Consider the following 17,477-nt stretch of genomic DNA (forward strand, 5'->3'; position numbering starts at 1 on the left):
GGGGGGGGGATGGTGTCCTCACAGAGGCGGGGACGGTGCTCCAGGATAGCATGCAGCAGCAGCACCTACTCCAGGTGGCAGCCATGATAGGTTTTTTTCACCTTTCATCCATCTTTATCATTTATTTGGTTTTCACGGTTATCTTGTGAGGCAGATGGCAATGGCGGTATCCCCATATTATAAGCAGAAAACTGTGAATTGCAGGATTAGGTAACTGTTGGATTCTTTTTTTTTTTTTGAGACAGGGTCTTGCTCCGTCATCCAGGCTGGAGTGAAGTGGTCACTTCACATGAGAAGTGAAAGCCTTTTCTCAGTCAGCCGAGACCCCTGTTATATGTATTTCTGACCCCCAAGCCCCTCATTTCTCAAGTTTCGTGGCTGCAACTTTCTTCATTCTCAACTCCCGCTTTGGTACTCACCCAATCCAGGCAGTTGTGTGTCTGGCTCACTCTGGCCTTTATCTCCTTTCTGAGCTCAGTGACTAGCTCTGCTCTGAAGGCACAGGGTCCTGCTGGCCCCATGCTGCAGCTTCCAGCCCAGGTGAGTGAGGCAGGTGTCGGCAGTATTGACCCCACCCATGAAGCCACCACAATGGCATACGTGATGTTTAGGTTGCTGCTGTTAACTTACAAGACAAGGTAACCTGATAAACATGGCTGTCCTCATATTAATTTACTCTGAAACGTACTGTATAGCTACCAGGTGGAGTCAAAAGTTGAGATTTGGCTTCTGTGAACAGGTGATGTAATAAACTCATAGCCTTACCCTTTCACCCCTTTTGATCAAAAACTGCAAGATGATCATTACTCATTTCATATGATAAGTGTGTCCTTGAACATGAAATGGAAACAATTGAGGAGGAGAAAGAAAAATGAGCTGTGTTTTAAGTCCAAAAAAACATTGCAAAAACATGGGCAATTCAACAAATATTTGTTACCTATTGTGTATGGTACTAAGAGGCCTAAAGATGAGTAAAACAAGTCCCTAACACCAAGTAGCTTGTAGCCTAATTATGGAGATGGAAGCACATAGCCAACCACATTTCAGATCAGACTTTGTCCAAGGAAGTGTTATGATGATGGTATTAATCAATTAGGAAAGCAAGTTGCAAAATAACCTTTACACTAGAGTATGTCAACTGCTATTACAATTGGCTATAAAAATGTATTTCTTCTACAGATACACAATGTTTTGGGGCTCATGTCCTCTCTATATGCAGGCCCCCATGTGGTTGACCATTGTACTTACATTCATCCATCTGCCACCACCACCACATCTATCTGAAATCTATCTGTCCATCTTTTTTCTGTCATTCCCCAGGACCTTATCAGACGTATAGAATCACTAGAAGTCATTTTCATGTTCCATTTTTGGAACAGTAGAATGCCACTCCTGTTTTTTTAAAACGGTTTTACACATATGATCACAAAAAAGAAAAGCATTATTATTTCCCGCTCTTGAGATCTAGAATAAGTGGCTTGTTAAACAGTCTTCAGGTTTTAGAAAGTGTGTATGCTACTTGGAAGAAAGACCTTTGTGTGACTTACCTCCTTTCCCACCCAAGAAATTCCACTTCCAAATTAAGAAAGAAAGAAAGAGAAAGAAAGGAAGGAAGAGGGGAGAGAGAGGGAGAGAGGGAGAGAGAGATATTTATCTGCAAACTACCCCCTGAGTGTGAAGCACACATGGTGTTGGCCGTTGCTGTCCCTGTCCCCGTGGCTCTGGGGTCTCTTAATTGCTTGGATTAGGACTGAGGCGAAGGTCAGAACTGGATAGCCTGCCCGTTATTTCCAGAGTGCAGGAAGTTACAGTTTGGTGTAGATATGGGACTGGTAATCAGATGACCTTTTGTTCTGTGCATAGGTGATGGGTGAATGGCAGGCCTAATTAAAACCATCCAATAGATTAAGCATCTCCGTTGTCATTAATTTTCAGCCATGCATGAGCTCGTGATGCCTGGTCCTGCAGGAGTCACAAGTTTGCTCTGAAATGTCAAAACTCAAACACTTCTCAGCTTTCCTGTCCGTTCTGATTCCTGTTCCCACCTTCCCCACAGCAGAGGTCAGGCACACTATTTTGAAATACTAGTAAAATGTGCAGTGGGGAACAATACATGTATGTGAACTTCGAGGAAGCCAGACACTCCTGAGAGGGTCTTGGGGGCGTTAATAAAGCATCTCAAGGAAGCAGAGTATCAAATTCATGCTTTTTGTGCTAAAAACATTAAGGTATTTAAATGTGTTATTCTAATCCTTGTTTCAGCCTGGGAACAGAAGGATCTAATATCTTTTATTTAAATCCCAGCCTTCCTCGACTGCTCCATTCTTTTCAGTCTAGTACAGGAAGAGACAGACTATAACCAGTTGATTTCAGTGACTACAAAACTGTATATAATTCACAACATACAACACATTCAACTTTTACATAAAATGCACTTGCCCAGATCTTAATACATTCCACATCATTTAGTAGAGATGTCAGGTTTTCAGAAGCTAGACTTCTGTCAGAATGCCACTTTAATTGTTCTGTTTTTTTTGGACATGTGATAAAATTGTCACAGATGCAAGTACCGATGCATAAATTCTGAACCCCCAAGCAAAGTATCCTTATTTCAAAGTGAGCCCTTTCTCAGTTGTGGAGTAAACCGATCTTGAGCAGACAGGGTGTCCTCCTGTTTTTCTGAGAGCCCCTCTGCAAGTCTCAGCTGCAGAGGCAGCATTTACGGCTCGAATGCAGGATCGAGTTTTAAGGGTTTTGTTCAGTTTATAAAGAATATCAAGTTGCCCTCACCACTAACAACTGTAGGATGGCTGATCTGTAACTCCTGTTTCAAAGAAGACGATGCTCATAGGATGTTGAAGCAGTCACAAGTCATCATGTAGTAATTAAGATCAGTAAAATATAGAGAGAGAGATGGCCATATATATGCCTCATATCTAAATCAATTGTTATGGCTTCTTCTCTTTAAAAATGTTGGGTTTTCAAGGACATTATTAGAGCCTGAAATCAGAATTTAGACGCCATATAAAGGTATCTTCAGGTAAATAGAATAGCTAATCTTGAAGTTCTTCATATTTTGTGTGTATACGTTGGGAGGTGTATATAACACTGAAATAATTAGAATTGAACTTCCTATCATTATTAAATATTGAAAATGAGTTAAACGAACCCTTTGTACAAGGAAATTATTAGTAAATGTTAATGTGTGTTTGCAGTAGCATATTAACATAAATATTTTCTAAAAGCTGTCTATTTGTGGAGTGTGAAGAAGAGCTCAAATTCTGTTTTTGAAAGTTGAGTTATAAAGAATCTCTTTTGGAATATGGAAGCATTTAACCTTAGTATTTTTGAAAACTGATACACCTTATTAAATAATTTTTGTACTTATACAATGCTGTGGAAATTTCAAGCTTTCCACAATTTATACATGCTCAAATATATGTGTTAAATTCCTAAAATTACCATGGAATTGCAGCACTAAGATAAAAAGCAAGATGCTTGCACAGCTGCCTGCCTCTCCCCTCTCCTTTGCACAGACTCCTGGTGTTGTGACCTTAGCACCCGTTCGATTGCCATGTCAACCAAAGGAAAGGACCTATGGCTGGTATTGCCAAAATATGGTGGATGTTATCAAAACATGCATGTTTCAGCCATACCAAAATAATGCTGTCAGTACATCTGGGCTCTTAGATTACTTGCTCCACAAATCCTGGAGCGTGTTGACCTGTATTTCTCAAGGGTGGCTGGATAGCATCAGGGTTCATTATTATGTCATGCATGTTTTATCACCAATAATGAGATATACGTTTGTCATACTAGTCAGTCAGCAAGAATCCTTATCCTACTGCGCACTGTGTTAAATAGTCATTTGTAATGCAAAGATACTACAGAGGTATTGTGATGGAATCGGATTCTAGGCTTAAATCATTGCACAAAGAACAAACAGGTGGTTGAGCTAAGCTGGGCAAAGTAACGCACACCTGTGGCCTCAGCTACTTGAGAGGCTGAGGCAGGAGCATCGCTTGAGACTAGGAGTTCAAGACCAGCATGGGCAACATAAGGAGCTCCTGTCTCAAAAAAAAAGTGTATGTGTATAAAATATATGTTAGTACAGTATACATACACACACATATGATAAGGTACTTGAATATAATTTGTTGGAATGATTTGCATCACGCAACATCCCCTTGTAAACGTTTGGCAAGCTGGTGTCTGTTAAGCCCTCAAAGTGCTTTTGTCAGGTGTTATGCAGGGGCCAGAGATGGGCTTATAATAGTCAAAGCATTATGATCTAAAGAGGCCAAGAAAAAAACTAAGCTCAGGTGTTAGCTTTTTCCAGGAGAGCTCTTTGTGAGGACAAAGATTGTTGTCAGCCATGTGTCATTAAAAGCTGTCACAAGGCTGGGCACCGTGGCTCACGCCTATAAACTCAGCACTTTGGGAGGCTGAGGCGGGCTGATCACCTGAGGTCAGGAGTTCAAGACTAGGCTGGCCAACATGGCGAAATCCCATCTCTACTAAAAATACAAAAGAAAAAAATCAGCTGGGTGTGGGTGTGGTGGTGCACGCCTGTAGTCCCAGCTACTTGGGAGGCTGAGGCAAGAGAATTGCTTGAACCTGGGAGGTGGAGGTTGCAGTGAGCTGAGATCGTGTCCATTGCACTCCAGCCTGGGCGATGGAGTGAGACTCTGTCTCAAAATAAAAAAAGAGCTTTCCCAGAAGGCCTAGAATGTTTTTAAGGGTATTTGGAGAAAATAGAATCAAGACCCACTAGCATGTTGGTGAGGAAGTTTGCAAACGGTATCGTTTCTCTTGTATCACAGGACAAGTGGGGTGTTTTTATCTGCTTTCCATGAATGATGCATTTAGATTTCTCAGAGGTGGCCAGTCATTTGTCTATTCCTTTCGTCCTCTCCATCTGCGAGTAGGCTTTCAGAACTGCACACTAATAGCATGTTCCTAGGTCTGTTGTTTATATGGAAGTTAAGATAGTTTTGTTTAAATAGAACTGTATTTTTTTTTTCTATTACACTTAATTATGGGTGGAGATGTCACTAGTCTTGAAATCATGATTTTGGTAGTTAGTCACCATTTATTGAATGTCTGCTGTACAAATCTTAAATTAGACATTTGCAGAAGGGTGAGGAAAGGGAGGGATAGTAAAGAAATAAAAGATGTCATCTCTGTCCTTGTGAAGGTTAGAGAGAAAAACGTGCTCCCCCAGGATGGATATAACCAATTGCATTGAATAGTTTGTGGAAAGAAATGTACAGATTAAATAATTTGTTTAAAAAGCCAATTCTTAAAACTTGTATGTCACCTGTCTGCTGTTTCATAATGCAGCTGATGGTGTTAGGGAAAGAATGGTAACTCAAGTCACATGGCATTTTGTAGGAAATCCCCTCTTATGTTCAGGCGTAGTTTTGAAACGTGTAAGGATTCCGAGAAATGCTTCCATGGGAGGGCTCCATAACACCTTCATCTTTGGAGGAAATACTGGCGTAAGAGTTCCAGAATTTTTTTGCCGCAAAAGCAACCAAAGCTAGAAACGCTCATCCCTGAAAGTCTGCACACGTGGCTCATTTAACAGTGAGGTGCATGTAGTCACTCTGAAACCCCTTTGCTGATGGATTGTTCTTTCCGCTGTCAGCACTCACCTTGCTTTTCAAAATATGTCCCACCTTAGACCCAACCCTTGTGAGGCTGCCTCTTGGTCAAACACTGCATTCTTTGGAATAAAAACTAAACTGCTCTCACCTTTCCTTAGTTGTTGCGTCTCTCTAAGGCACACTCTCTTGCAGCTTCCTTAGTTACAGCTCCCCGCCATGTGTAAGTTTTTATAGGGAGGGAGCTTTTATAGTGAGGGAGCACTTACATCTCCCTTAGAACTATTGAGTGACTGAGTTGCAATTTTCTTTCTTTGTGCCTCTAAATAAGCTAACCCACAGGTACCTATTGGGCTTGCCTGAATGTACCCCCATTCCTGCCACTATCCTTTCCCACTGCTGCCCTCCCAACCCCAAATTCTACATCTGCCACTGTGCTCCAGCGGCCATTCCAAGCTGCCCAAATTGTCTACTTTTAGAATTTAGGGCTACAATGAAGTACACCAAAATCTGGGGCATGAGATGAAGTTTTGAGGGAACCGCACAGTTCGGGTGAGAGCACAAATGTTCCAGAAGGGAACGACTGTCCAGACGACCTGGACGCCCTGGGTTGCATCCTGCGCAAATGTACTAAATGCATCTGAAGAAAGAACACAGTGGTCCGAAGGGATGTGGTCAGCCATGGAGGCATTTAACAAATAGGATGGGTTAATTAATTTAACTGGTTTTAGACTCAAATATCAAGTGTTTGTATATCTATCTGCTTAAGCTATGAGATTTTTAAAGGTACTGAAGTTTTTGACTGCTGTGGAAAAAAAGATGTTATATTTTATTTAAATAACTATTTTAATAAGAAAATCCTTTTCATAGGATAGTATTTTCAACAGGAAAATGAACACTTTTCCAAATGAAATCTTCTGATGTATTGGAGCACTTTATAGTTAAATATCATGTATTTTAGGCTTTGTATTGATAAGTTGGTTTCTGTGTCATTACAAAAAACAACTTATGAAGTATTGTATGTTGTATTTCAGTTAGTTTCTGCCCCTACCACCTTCTTATTTGAGACACTCAGATTAGAAGAATATTTTTAATGAAATACCAAACAAAATACATACTTTCTGGGTTTCTGTTTAAAAGTGAAGAAGAAAAATCTACATATGCAAAACTTTAAGAAAGGGGATAAGATTCAGTGTTTCTTGTAATTGTTAACTGTCGGTATGGTAATGTTGTATGTATCTTATGCTATGGAAATTCAGGCTTAGCTAGAAAACATTTGTACTAGAAAGAACTTGTGGTATTGTCTGGGCCAGTGCTGGTGACTCGAGTGTGGTCCAGAGACAAGCAGCAGTGGCAGCAGTCAGGAGCTTGTTAGAAATGCACATTCACAGGCCCAGCCCAGACTTTCCAATCAGAGGCTGTACCTTGACAATCCCTCTGGGTGATTCTAATGCTCACTTAAAACTGGAAACTCATTGATCTAGGACAGTGGTTTTCAAACTTCCTTTTAGTCATAAGGACTGCTATATGTAATAAAGATGTTTTCAAATCCAGATAGTGAAAGAATTTTGTGAGTCTGGTTAATTAATAAGTGTTTTGGGTCTCTTGGGGGGTCCTGGGTGGAGTTCCTTGTAACCTCTCTGGCTCAAGTGAGCTCAGTGTACGAATCTGCAATCGAGATCCAGCCCCTCTTTGACAACTGGGCAGGTAAGATCAGAGGAGGTAAAGAATCTGCCTAGTTTATCAGGGAACCCCACCCCCAGTATTTCAAAGTAGGTTCTTTCTACTTTCCATAAGTGTCAGCTGGTCTGAGAAATAAAGAGAAAGAATAGAAAGAGAGGAATTTTACAGCTGGGCCTCTAGGGCTAGGGGTGACATCACATATCAATAATAGGACCATGATAGGACCATGATGCCCACCTGAGCTGCAAAACCAGCAAGTTTTTATTAAGGATTTCAAAAGGGGGAGAGGGTGTACGAACAGGGAGTAGTCACAAAGATCACATGCTGCAAAGGGCAAAAAGGAGAACAAAGATCACAAGGCAAAGGGCAAAAGCAGAATTACTGATAAGGGCCTGTGTTCAGCGGTGCACGTATTGTCTTGATAAACATCTTAAACAACAGAAAACAGGGTTCAAGAGCAGAGAACTGGTCTGACTTCAAATTTACCAGGGCAGGGTTTTTCCCCACCCTAGTAAGCCTGAGGGCACTGCAGGAGACCAGGGTGTATCTCAGTCCTTATGTCAACCGCATAGGACAGATACTCCCAGAGTGGCTGTTTATAGACCTCTCCCCAGGAATGCAATTCTTTTCCTAGAGACTTAATAGTAATATTCCTTGCTAGGAAAAGAATTTAATGATATCTCTCCTACTTACACATCCATTATAGGCTCTCTGCCAGAAGAAAAATATGTTTTTTTTTTGCCTGACCCTGCAGGCAGTCAGACATTATGGTTGTCTTCCCATGTTCCCTTGCTGTTACTCTGTTCTTTTTCAAGGTGCACTGATTTCATATTGTTCAAACACACATGTTTTACAATCAGTTTGTACAGTTAACACAATCATCACAGTGATCCTGAGGTGATATACATCCTCAGTTTATGAAGATAACAGGATTAAGAGATTAAGATAAAGACAGGCATAAGAAATTATGAAAGTATTATTTGGAAAGTGATAAATGTCCATATTAAAATGAAATCTTCACAATTTATGTTCCTCTGTCATGGCTCCAGCCAGTCCCTCTGTTCAGGGTCCCTGACTTCCTGCAACATTGTTTGCTCAGATGATATTGCAAGATCAGAAGTAGCAACTCTGAGAGCAGGATTTATGTATATCAGATAAATTAATGTATGATCATTAGTTCTATAAAAGCAGTTACCCAAGGTTTCACTTAAGTGTTACATTTGAAATAACTTTAGAGAGCTAGTTTTTAAATTTCAGGGACATGTATCCCATAAAATGAGATACTCCAGGAACTGATTTTTGTAAGTCTCAAAAGAAAAACTTATTTGTCATTTTAGAATCTATTATATTATCCAAAAAAGCAGATAGAATACTCCAGTCAACTGAATGCTTTTGGTTTATATTTCTATTCATAATACACCAAAATAGGATTAAAGAAGTGCCCCCAAGCACCTAGGTTGGCTCAGCTGTGGTCTGGAGTTTTTATTTTATAGGTTGAATTATTATATGTTGGGCATACTTATCAAGTGTGGCATGTGATTCCAGGTCACAAGTTAAGATTAAGAAAGAGCCAGCTTGTGCTTCCTGGCAACTTGGTATACTAAAATACTGCATATGGCTAAAGCGGGGTGGTGCCTCTTCAGTTCTGTAGAAATTAGCTGTTGGACATCTGTTTTGAACCCCTAGTGTGTGCTAGAATTATGTTTTCTCAAGGCATTACAGCTGAGGGCGTAATAAATCCTTGATGAGAATTTCATGCTCCTAAAACACTGCCGTATGGCTTGCTTTATATACCCCGGTCGGGTTTTCCCCTAATTTTTGCTTTTTGGGAAAGGCAGCTGTTGGATGTTCATAGATTGTACTTTAAGCCATTGGAATCCTGACTTGACTTACTTGAGATCCAAATCCCAGAGTGGCAAGCCCAGTGAGTCTATTTGACTTGCTCCTCATTTCCCATTGGTTGGCCTATCGCTAACCTCCCTCATAGAAAACCAACAACTTTAACCTCAAAGAAAACCCGAGTCTGTTTAGGTCCTTTCCGGTTCCACTCCCGAGATTTTCCGACCCCTGAAGTGTGAAGTGACCAAGCCTTCCGCCCATGGGCTTCCTTTCTCTCCAGACCACCTCGAATTTGCTTAGGAAGAAGCCAGCTTTCTTGATCACTTGAGTGACATATAGACTCAAGGAGGAGTCGCAGCCTCAGGCCTCCTGATTCCTGTTTAAGTTCCTGTTTTACGCTCTCTTGTGATACTTTCATGGATGCACAAGAGGAGTTGTAGATTAAGTGATGGCCTCCTTAGTGAGGTTCCACCTCAGTGAGTGAATGATTTTAATTAAAGAGTGATTAATGTAATCATAGGACTCCAGACTCTGGATCCACTATGTCCTCAGTGTCTCAGAAATTCCTTTGCACAGCCCTTAGACCAAAAGGAAAACTTAAGTTTCTAATTATTAAGTAGGTAAAGTCAAATAATTTAAGAAGTATTTATGACCCTACAACTTAGCAGACATTTGAATCAATAATGTCATTGAAAGACATACATTGAAAGAAATAATCCTTATTTCCTCCATTGTTAAATGATCATTACTGTTGACAATGGCATGTGGTTATGTGACTGTTGAGTGCTGCACAACTTCCCAAACTTTAGGCTAAGCATAGCTGCTGCCTTGCTCATTTTCTATTCCACATTGATTTTCACAGGGCATTTGCTTTTTATCATCACCACCATGAGAGCTCAGCTTCACAAAGACATACCATGAAAAGGGATGCAGTGTGATTTATTGTTGAAACTGTGAGCTACTTCCAGCTAGTCTTTTTCACTGTTACCTGAGAGACATTGCTGTACTTCCCTCAAAAATTAAAACATTTCTGCTGCAGCATCCCCAGGGCACCTGCACACCCAGTTGGGAACCACAAGTCTGATGGCATGCAGTTCTCAGAAGTGTCCAGCCTTGTTTTGTTTTTCCAACAATTAAGATGTTTCACATACTCCTATGCTAGGTGGAGTAGGAGATGCAATTGTTTTATACTTGCTAGTCAACACAGTGGTTTAACATTAATACATCACCACCAGTCCATGAGGTGGCTGGTTCTCATTTTCCCAATCCCACTCATGGAAAGCAGGGGCTCATGGACCTCCTTTCCCTGCTTAAATGGTTAATGTGTGGTGCGCAGGAAAAGGTCATACTCAGGCCTTTAACCGTGGCTCCCAGGTTGTTTTCTCCAACCATATTTGATCTGTGGTTCTGTGGAGTTCAAAAACAAAATGGGAAGTCACTTTTGTGTAGCCAATTACAGCTGTGGACTGCCTCTGCCAAAAAGATCAGCCCTTGGCTTTAAGTAGCAGTTGCACAGACTAGGAGGGAACACATACAGCTTAATATCCCTTCATGTTAAAATTGCTTATGTGGAGTTGACTAGAGGCTTCATTGATAATCAGTGGTAAAGCTCAAGTAACTTTCTTTTAGGTCACATTAAAGTGAATCTGGCATCTGCTAACAGGGAGATGGTGATTCTGTTCTATCCTGCTCTCAGTTGCCTAAAAGATTATACGTGGAGGCTATTTTTTAAGTTCTGAAGCATGCCTATTAAATAATGGTTGAAGAACCTGAGAATATGTAGCAAGCAGCAACAGAGCTTTGGGAGGAAGGATGTGATAGCTATTTTTATATTTCAGCCTCCCAAATATTTGTAAGAGAAGTTAGACTTTTCCTGTTTAGCCCCAAATGACAGAGTTAGTACTCTTAAGTATGCTTAGTAACAACAAAAAAGTAAAAATAATTTGCAGTGGTCGCACCTACTCCAGGAGGCATCGAACTGCTGCCATTGCAAACCCTTGTGAAAATGCTAAAAGGGACATCAGGTTGTGTAACCCGGCTCCTAAAGTCCTTTCATCATGTTTTTCTAACTTTCTAACTCTTATCTTTGTCACTGAGCAAAGGCTTTTTACATGGTTTTACATTCAGTTTGCTGTCTCGCCAAATGCATTTCTTTCTCAAGTTGGTAGAATGAGATGTCAGGTAGCACTTCAGTTTTCTGTTTGGAACAGGTATCTTTGTGGGTAGGGACCATCTAGGAGCAGTTGAAGTTCTTACTGGGCAAATCTTTGAGTGTCCATTCTAGCTGATGCATGAAGTCCAATGTGGGCGTGGCCAGTAGACCTCTGGGACATCCAGAAAAATCTTTTACTTTGTGTTTATTCTGTGTGTGTGGCAGCGGGGGCCTGCGGGGCTGTTTAAGTGATCCAAGAGCTTACCTGTAAATTCCCCAAATCAAGCATCAGCTTACCAATTCAGAATGCAGAGTCACTCAGTCCTGAGATGCTAGTCTTTGCTTCATGTTGCTGTGTTTTCTGGTCTACACTCTGAAGAAGCACTTCACTATCATGAATACCCCTCTGCTTTAGACCCCACAGATTTATACTGGCTCCTCTTCCCAGACAACTTGAGGACCTGGGAAAGCTTGGCCGCCATCTTGGATTCCTTGTGGAAAGAACCGCTCCTAGGCAGGGGCTGATCTTCTCGCCCCCTTGAGGGCTGTGCTTGCACGGCTCAGCGAGGGGAGACTTCCGCTCCCTGACTCCCATCCTAAATCCTCTGCCTTGGCTGCCCTTCAAACACAGCTTCCTTTTATGAGGTGGATGTAGAGAAGTCTTTTTTTCTTTCCTCTTACCCCAGCCCTCTTTCTGCATGTTCTCATGCCCTGCCAATTTCCTTTCCCTTCTGTAAAAGCAGATTTTACAGAAAATTCCCTTGCCAGCCCTAGGTTGTATATGATGTACCATAAAGCAAAAGGAGGTCTGTGCTGGCTTTCTGATTTATTGGAAAGATATTTCCGAAGACCCCTGTAACTAGCCTGACTGCCTTTATCATTCAGCAGGGCACACGTACCCCTGAGGAGTTTGTGCAGATGCCTCCCACTGAGCAGCGTGATTACAAATAGGCTGTGTTTTAAGTTAGTTTTCTGTTGTGTGTTTCATCTGAGAAGTTGGCAAATACTTGAAAGCCACAAGCTCCTGTTTTCTGAAAGCTTCTTTGCACATGAGCATAAAATGTATGTATTGAATTTGGAGATCATCCAGTAACTGTCCTTTTAATGCAGCGGAATGTAGATTACAGCTGTTTCCTCTGGAAAGATGTGCATAGTTCTGATTTCCCTCTCTTTTCTCACAGAGTGTCTCCTCTGCAGAAGTCTGAGATAGTGGATGTGGTGAAGAAGCGGGTGAAGGCCATCACCCTCGCCATCGGAGATGGCGCCAACGATGTCGGGATGATCCAGACAGCCCACGTGGGTGTGGGAATCAGTGGGAATGAAGGCATGCAGGCCACCAACAACTCGGATTACGCCATCGCACAGGTCAGCAGTTTGGGCATCCAGCCGCCCCATCCTGTTGAGAGATGGTAGCTGGGCATGAGGACCTGGCGTTTAAGCTTCAGTGCAGCCCCAAACCTCTGCCGCTCCTCTTGAGGTTGCTGTCTAGATGAAAACCCAGGGATATTCGGATTTCTCTGTGGTTGTGATCTTGTGCAGTTTGGAGGCCCTGTCCTGCTGGTGGGTTTTCTTTGGCCAGCTGTGGGGTTGGCCAAGCTGCTCTGTGATCCAGGCAAGGTGCTGCTCCTATCAGACAGGTCCCTGATCTTGCTAATAATAACCTCTCACCCTCAGCTTCTGCATCTGCTGCATTGCTTTTCCTACTGCATCACCTGCTGAAGCACAGCTGTGCTCGTGACAGCCTTTCTCTGTAATCCCGTTCTGGTCTCAACCCTGCCAAAGGTGCTGGGACACCCCCTGGTTAGGTGCTTAAGATCAGGGGCGAGCAGTGATTTACAGCTGTCGTCTTCCCTGTAGTTGTGACAGGGGTGCTGCCCAGGACCACGCCTGTGAGGTGAATTGCCACGAGCATGAGCTGGGTTTGGGCCGTAATGACCCGTGGTCAGTAGCAAACAGCCTCCTGAAGTTAGGCCAAGTCCAGTCCATTCCTCTCTGCCCTGAGCCTCGCATGCCAGGGCTCCTGCTGTGCTGTACTGCACTGCTGGCCTGAGGATGAAGGAAAGCTCCACTCCGCAGTGATAGCCCAAAGGTGAGGGAAGATAGCCGATTTCCTGACCTGTAGGATGCATATCTGAGACCACCTTTGCAAAATCATGACAGAGACTGTGGAAGAGATTGAACTTAACCGACTCCATGTTGCTTCTCACCTCCAAGCTGTCCTTGTTCATTCCTGGGCATAAGCTGAACTAACTTTGAGAGAAACTTAGTTTATCGTTTAAACAAAGATGGTAACAGCCCTTTCCCAAAGCAGACCTCCTCCTTGCCTGGGGACTAGACTGACATTAACCACAAGATTTGAAATGATGGCTTAGGAGTCATGCAGTTGGAGGCTACAAGATTCTGACCCTTTTAAACTGCTCCTAAGATCAGCGCTTGAGACATTTTGCAGACCCTGCGCTTGATGGATCAGCTGGCACCACCCAGATCCGTAAACTGGCGCATCTAATCTTGTAGCTCCCACCACCCAGGAACTGACTGAGCACAGGAAGACAGCTTTGGACTCCTGATGATTTCTTCCCTGACCAATCAGCGTTCCTGGTTCACTGGCTACCCCCATCCAAGTTTTCCTTAAAAGCTCCCTGAATGCTCAGGGAGACTGATTTGAGTAACAGTAAAGCTCCAGTCTGCCTCACATTCAGCTCTGCATGAATTATTCTTCATTGCAATTCCTCTGTCTTGATGAATCCACTGTGTCTAGACAACGGGCAAGGTGAACCCCTTGGGTGGTTACATATCTAGATGGTTGGGCCTGCTGGATCATCCAGAAAACCTGGACATCACAGTGAACCTAGGGCATGTCCCTCTGTCTCCAGATTGCGACACATCGTGAGTAGATGCCTGCCCATCGGCTGGGTAGCAGGAATCCCCTTGTGTTTCTGCGGTGTTGAGGTGTTTGAAGAATGTGTTCACCTCAGTCACACGAACACAAGGAAAAATGGCTATCCACCCCTTCCAGCTGAAATCAGGGGCTGCATATAAAATGTGAACGAGCTTCCTATAGCCCCAGGGCTTCAGACCAGTCCTCTGCAGCTCTGGGGCTCCACCTCCCCAAAGTGGGGGCTGTGTGTTAGAACACCTCTCAGGTTTCTTCTCGGCTCGCAGTTCTGCAGATGCAGGGAGGAATTACAAAGTCCTCCTGGCTCTGAAAAGTGCATGCAATCAATCTTCTTCCTTTGCCGATTTCAAATAAATCCTCAAGATAATTTCTGAAGTAGGTAAGAGAAGGAATCCTGACTTTATAGGTGGGAAAACTGGGGTTCCTTCATATCAGGTGACTTACTTCAGGTCCAAGCAAGCGAACGTCTTGGGGTCAGAAAGCAACGGACCTGAGTGTGAACTTGGGGGCCGGCCCCACACACACCTGCCTGTTTACTTTCCTGAGTCAAATGCTTTGAGGCCTGTGGGACTCGCACTTCCTGTAGTCTGTCAGCAACCATAGATGTTATACACCCCAGCATTATTAAATACTTGAGTTATAACATCATATGGCTGGAAGGGATCTTAAGAGGTTTCCTAGGAGTTCCAGGCAAATATTTGTCTGTCTTTTTCTTTAAAATGTCTAGGGAGGGGAGATCCCATGACCTGCTTTATTGAAACTGCATACGAATAGGATGTGTTATCCAGAGCAATTGCTCTCTTCAAATTAAAAAGTGTGAAAGAAGGGTGGAGCAGGGAATGAGGCTCTAAAACGCCACTGGGGGTTTTCCTGCCCCTCCAGCATCATAGTCACCTCTGCCAAAGGAACTGACGCAGCCCGCATGTGTCTGTGCACCCTCATTTCTCCTGTCCATGGTCCTATTGCCGATTAGGCAGGGGTGCTGTTACTTCAGGGCAGGTTCCTGCTAACCTCACACCCTTTCCACCAACCAGCATGCTGCCTCTACCTTAATCACCAAGCCAGAAAAGCCACAGCTTGATGAATTTCTTTCCCACTCTTGAAATGATAAACATCTCTGGTTGTTTATCACCTTGGGCTTTATCTGTTCATTTTAATGTGGATGCATTTTTTTTATTACGCTTTGGAGGAAGTACCCTGTAGGGTTATTATACTCAGAAGGAAAAAAATTTTAGCTCAAAGACTTACCTTGGGAAAGTTGTGAAGCAGGCAAAGCTCTGGTTCTATTTCTTCCCTGCCTGCCTCATGCTTTTATGCACATGGGCCGCCCGAGACTGAGCGCCGGCCTTTTCCAGCTGCCTCGTCCTGGGCAGCCTTGCTGCCGTCCCTGCGTCATGGTGCTCCCCTAGCCCTCGGCTTTCCCTTCTCCTCGGGAGAATCATTCCTGCCCCCTGCCCTCCTAATGTTTTCGGGACGACCCCATGAAGACAGCATTTTGTTTTAGAATATACCTTTTTTTTCCCCCTGAAAACAAATCACTGTAGCGCTCAAGTCGAGGCGTTCCGGACGACTCAAGCAGATGTTTTCTGTGCCCACTGAAGTTTAACATCAGGGGTCCCGGTCAAATACAAACTTCCTTTTTATTTGTTTAGCCGGTTATTTTATGATTTCCCATTCCCCTATGGAATCCTTAATGAGCCTTTATAGGGAGTTTTATTTTTCCATGTGCACCTACTTCTGCCACTTCGAAGCGGTGATTTAGATTCCGAGTGCGTGGTGAGCCCTGTGCCTTCCTCAGCTCCTGGAAGGACACGCGGAGCTGCGACCCCGCCTAGGATGGAGTCCTCCTTTCTTTAGTGCTAATGGGGATTATTATGCAGTGTCCTCCTGAAAATATTTTGTTTAAGTATTGTATTGTCAGTCTGGTCATTTCTTTTCTATCGACAGTGACATTTTATTTATTTATTTATTTTCTTTTCTGTTTTTTTTTTTTTTTTTCCCCAAGAATTTCACTCTTGTTGCCCAGGCTGGAGTGCAGTGGCACGATCTCAGCTCACTGCAGCGTCCGCCTCCTGGGTTCAAGTACTTCTCTTGCCTCAGCCTCCCGAGTAGCTGGGATTACAGGCACCCACCACCACGCCTGACTACTTTTTGGATTTTTAGTAGAAACGGGGTTTCTGTTGGCCAGACTGGTCTTGAACTCCTGGCCTCAGGTGATCCGCCCACCTTGGCCTCCCAAAGTGCTGGGATTACAGGTGTGAGCCACTGCGCCCAGCCGAGAGTTACATTTAATTTCAAAAGTCATCTGAAATTAGTAAGAAGTGTATGACTGCAAAAGAATTTCTAATGTTCTGGGGCATTCTCAATACAGCCTGCTCGTCTCTCCTAGTAGTGTAATAGGGTTCAGGCTTGTGGACTTACTGACACTCTGACTTAGAACAGGAGGCGTTAAGGTTTTCCTGCAAGGGAACCAAGAAGGAACTCAAATCCGGGGTAAGGCATATCAAATGTATAGAAACATGATGTGAACAGGATTGCCCCTAACGGCACATTTATGCCAGAGCAGGACACCATGCACCAGACCAGAGAAACTCGTTTGCCTCCCTCCAGCGCAAGGTTTACACTTTTGGGGACCTTTTTGAAACGGCACACAGAAGGCAAAGCCAGGCTAAGGGGTGGCTGAGGAGATACGATCCAAGTGGTGTCCAGAGACCCCCTCCCCCAATGAGGATTCCTGGATGTTACTGGAATATCTATGGCTCCAACTCAAACCACAGGAGCCATCACATCACTCCCAGTGTGGGACCCACCAGCCGCTCCTGACTGCATAGCACTCTGGCCAGAGGTGCTCTGTACTGGGTGGAGGCAAAAAGAGAGAAGACAAAATGGGTCAAGAAGTGGAGGCAAAGTGTGTGTGTGTCTTAGTATATCTGTGTGTACATGTGTATTTGTGTGAGTATCTGTGTGTGTGTGTCTGTGTGTATGTGTGTCTCTGTATCTCTGTCCTGTGTGCCTCTATCTCTGTGTCTAGGTATGTGTGTCTGCCTGTATGTGTCCGTTTATCTGTGCCTGTATGTGTCTCTGTGTATCTTTGTGTGTATATCCGTGTGTATCTATATATGTGTGTAACTTTTTAACCTATGCAGTTGTTAGTGGAAGTAGTGTGTGTGCACCTGTGTGTACCTTTCCTTTAAACAAGACTCTATTGTGTGAGTGTCCCTGTCCCTTGTTCTTTTTGTCACTGAAAAATCTGTGATTGCTTAGACTTTCACTGTACTTTTCTTTCAGTTTAGTAGTTCAA

The 17,477-nt window shown here is 43.3% G+C and overlaps 1 protein-coding gene across 2 annotated transcripts in view; it reads left to right on the plus strand.

Moving 5' to 3' along the window:
• The window catches only part of ATP8A2 (ATPase phospholipid transporting 8A2), a 649,217-nt gene that overhangs the window by 387,257 nt on the left and 244,483 nt on the right, over window positions 1-17,477 (plus strand). For both annotated transcript variants that reach the window (XM_025364761.1, XM_025364762.1), the window contains exon 26: window positions 12,462-12,645. In XM_025364761.1, the coding sequence (XP_025220546.1) occupies window positions 12,462-12,645 (184 nt within the window). The remainder of the gene's footprint in view (window positions 1-12,461; window positions 12,646-17,477) is intronic.

Source organism: Theropithecus gelada, chromosome 17, assembly GCF_003255815.1.
Source record: "Theropithecus gelada isolate Dixy chromosome 17, Tgel_1.0, whole genome shotgun sequence".
Lineage (NCBI taxonomy): Eukaryota > Metazoa > Chordata > Mammalia > Primates > Cercopithecidae > Theropithecus > Theropithecus gelada.